The following is a 3,758-nucleotide window of genomic DNA, read 5'->3' on the forward strand; positions in this document are numbered from 1 at the left end:
TTATTTTCATTTTTTTTTTTTGTCAGAATAGCTCATTTTGAATGTCTCTCAATGGATGGAGAAAGATGCATAAGATGGTAAAACCAAATGGTATAACCAGCAAAACCATGACCCCTTGGCTTATAACAGTACAAAACTCATACTGACGTACAAAAAAAGTATCAGCACTATCTTAGTGAAAGTAAAAGCAGTAACAGAGGGTGCATTGACTTTTTTACCTCATGTTTGACCTCTGATAAGTCCTGTCACGGCTGAAGCACTTGTTCCTCATTTTATTCTTGCTTCTGTCCTGTTTTAGACCCAGAAGTGTGGACACAAGAACATGTGCGGCAGTGGGTAGAGTGGGCAATAAAGGAATATGGCCTATCTGATGTGGACGTGTCCCTCTTCCATACCATGGATGGAAAAGCACTCTGCAAAATGACCAAAGAGGACATGATGCGTCTCACTTCAGCATACAATACAGACATCCTGCTCTCCCATCTAAACTACCTCCGGGAGAGTAAGGAACTTCGCCCATAATTCCATATGAATAATCCATTACTAATTGTTAATTTGGTCAAGAAAACATCAGGAAAAACCATGAAGCCACTTTAATCAATTTAATTTCTAAATGCATTGTTAGTACATTGTGGAAATGTTTTCTCTATTTATATATACAGTAGATTAACAGGGCTTGCTTTCTTTACTATTGTTTACTCAGGTAGCCCCACTTTTTCCTACCCAGCAACCCCCACCAATACACAACAACAGCCTAGACTACAGGTTAAAACTGGTAAGTCAAACTTCTACGCCATATTTTTGCGGATTATATATATATATATATATATATGAGAGAGAGAGACAGAGAGAGAGAAAGATTGTAAATGACTGTTCTGACTGTAAATGCTGATTGGATGAGCTGAATTTGGAGCTTCTGTATAAATGTACACCACATTTTATATTAATGCACCAAAATGAGATGTTTCTTGTGATTGTAATGATCCTAAAGTTAGTCCAGTGAACTATAAGCAATTTTGTGCCTAGTAATATTCTAACTGCAAATTTGAACCAGTGCAACTATTTACTGAACACTTACTGCATCATAACGCGGTTTCTGCCCTTTGATAAGTCAAATGGTTATTTTAGCTTTACTAAAACTCTTAAAGGGATAGTTCTCCCAAAAACAAGATATTTTGAAGAATGTTGGTAACCAAACAGTTGCCAGTAGCAATTAACTTCCATAGTATAAAAAAAGATACTATGGGAGTCAATGGCTGCCAGCAGCATTCTTCTGTTGAACACAAAATAAGATATTTTAAAGAAAGAAATTCATACAACAACTTGAGGGTGAGTAAATGACTTTTCATTTTTGGGTGAACTATTCCTTCAAATCTACCCTTACCAAAGCTGAAAAAAAAGCTGTAAATTAGCATTCCCATTCATCTCAATGGTAGCTGAGATGTGATGTCAAAAGACAGAAACCATTAACTTCCATAGTATAAAAAAAAGATACTATGGAAGTCAAAGCTTACCAAAGCTGAAAAAAAGCTGTCAATTGGTTTTTTAATTTTTGTTTAATTTTAACTAAACAATATAGACTACATTCACTCTGAAATTTAACAATTACAGAGTAACAGCAAGTAACACACTGAATTAAAAATTCTGAAGTAGAAAGTAGTATTTTCTTCTAAAACATACTCTAATAATCTTTATTTTTATGTAGGTAGTTAAGATATATGCAAGTGACTGCACTGATATAATGCTTTTGGTTAAGATCAAGTAGAGAGGTGCTATAAGGACTGCAGTTTGTTTCTTCAATGAATTTTGCCCCAAGCATTGCAAGGTTTTTGAATCGTTGCACTTTCAGACAGGAAACAGCTGCATCAGGACAGGAAGTAAGGGGTGTAGAGTTTAGGTTAGTACACAATTGACAATTCTACGGCAAAGAGAATCAGTCAGAACAAAAGGACAATCACCCTGAGGAATTGTGTGCCATCTTCAGGCCTTCTTACGGCTTTGCTGCTGGCTTTGTTCTGCCCCTTCGTTTCTCCTTAGGGATCTTTAATGCAGGGCTTCCTTCCTTCTGCGGCTGCCCTTCTCCTTACTCTTTAAAGCCATTCTTTCCTGTAAAATCTCCCTTTTTTTTTAACTGCTCCTATCTGACTTTACCTCGGCACAGAAAACAGCTTTGAGGAGATCGGCAGAAGGAACAGTTGGTCCTCAAGTGCCTTACCAGCTGTCCCTAAAGGTTGCTCTGCATTCACAAAAGCATCACAATGTCACATAATTATATTCTATAAATATGGAGTTGTTTGCCATAACCATATTAAAAAGAAAAAAAACCTCACATTTTTTAAATCACAGGTTCTCCAATCGAACATCAGCATAACACCAGAATTACAGAGCCCCCACCAAGACTTCCACAAGGTCGACAAGTGCACCTTTAATTCAGTACTCAAAGAAAATGTCTTCAATCATCTTTTTTGTTAAACTACACCTCAAAATATCTAATCAGTATTGTACATTTCCATCTTTGCAGACCCCTACCAAGCATTAGGTCCCATCAGCAGCCGTCTTGCAAATCCAGGTGAGAATTAACAAATCAGAAAACTATATGCATCACTGTCAATTTAACAACAAATGTGGCCTTTTTAGAGTATGTAATTTATGCCCTTTTATAATTCAATAATAAATGAGATTAGACCATATATTTGTTAAGTTATATCAGGTATATGATACCTGAATAACTGAATCCCTGTTGTGAATATAATCTGGACAAATTAAACATGCCTAAAACAAAATAAATTAATATTTTTATTACACTTTATTTATTTATTTTTTATAATTTAAATAGCATATATACACGATCATTTAAAAGTCTGGGGCCACTAAGATTTTTTTTTAAAGAAATTATTCAGCAAAGTCTTTTACGACCAAAAGTAACTTTTGGAGAGAAAAAAAAAATCTATTGCTGTTAGAGCTTTCTATTCAAAGAATCCTGAAAACAAATGTATCATTGTTTCCACAATATATATAATAATAAGCATCAAATAATAATAATAATAAGCACCAAATCATCCATTTCTGAAGGACCATGTGACACTGAAGACTGGAGTAATGGCTGCTGAAAATTCAGCTTTGCCATTACAGGAATAAAATTACATTTTAAAATGTATTTCAATAGAAAAACAAAAATGTTACCGTTTTGACCATATTTTTTATCAAACAAATGCACCCTTGGTGAGCATAAGAAACTTTTTAAAAACAGTAGAAAAATCTTACTGACCCCAAACTTTAGTTTATATATATTTTTTTAAATATTAAAGGGTTAGTTCACCCAAAGATGAAAATTCTGTAAAAAAAAAAAAAACGACTTTATTCAACAATTCGTCTCCTCTGCATCACCCTGTAGCACCATTTTGGAGAGTATCTGCTGGACGTAAACAGCGTATGCTGTTCTGTGTCAGCTGCGTCACACAGATACGCTGTTTTCGTTCAGATCAAATCACAACAACGTAGGAAACAGATCCGGCGTGACACAGCTGACACAGAACAGCATACGTTCTTTACGTCCAGCTAAATATTGTGTATAAATATTGTGATGCGGAGGAGATTAATTGTTGAATAAAGTCGTTTTTTTTTTCTTTTGCGCACAAAAAGTATTCTTGTAGCTTCGTAAAATTACGGTTGAACCTCTGATGTCACATGGATTATTTTACCGATCTTCTTGCTATGTTTCTGGACCTGGGAACATTTCAGTTGTATTGCTGTCTATG

The 3,758-nt window shown here is 35.0% G+C and overlaps 1 protein-coding gene across 2 annotated transcripts in view; it reads left to right on the forward strand.

The window, feature by feature from the left end:
* fli1rs (Fli-1 proto-oncogene, ETS transcription factor-related sequence) overlaps positions 1–3,758 on the forward strand; it is a 16,594-nt gene that overhangs the window by 11,227 nt on the left and 1,609 nt on the right. For both annotated transcript variants that reach the window (XM_016482744.1, XM_016482752.1), the window contains exons 4-8: positions 299–502; positions 704–775; positions 2,162–2,230; positions 2,347–2,409; positions 2,522–2,569. In XM_016482744.1, the coding sequence (XP_016338230.1) occupies positions 299–502; positions 704–775; positions 2,162–2,230; positions 2,347–2,409; positions 2,522–2,569 (456 nt within the window). The remainder of the gene's footprint in view (positions 1–298; positions 503–703; positions 776–2,161; positions 2,231–2,346; positions 2,410–2,521; positions 2,570–3,758) is intronic.

Source organism: Sinocyclocheilus anshuiensis, unplaced genomic scaffold (assembly GCF_001515605.1).
Source record: "Sinocyclocheilus anshuiensis isolate Anshui unplaced genomic scaffold, SAMN03320099.WGS_v1.1 scaffold389, whole genome shotgun sequence".
Taxonomy (NCBI): domain Eukaryota; kingdom Metazoa; phylum Chordata; class Actinopteri; order Cypriniformes; family Cyprinidae; genus Sinocyclocheilus; species Sinocyclocheilus anshuiensis.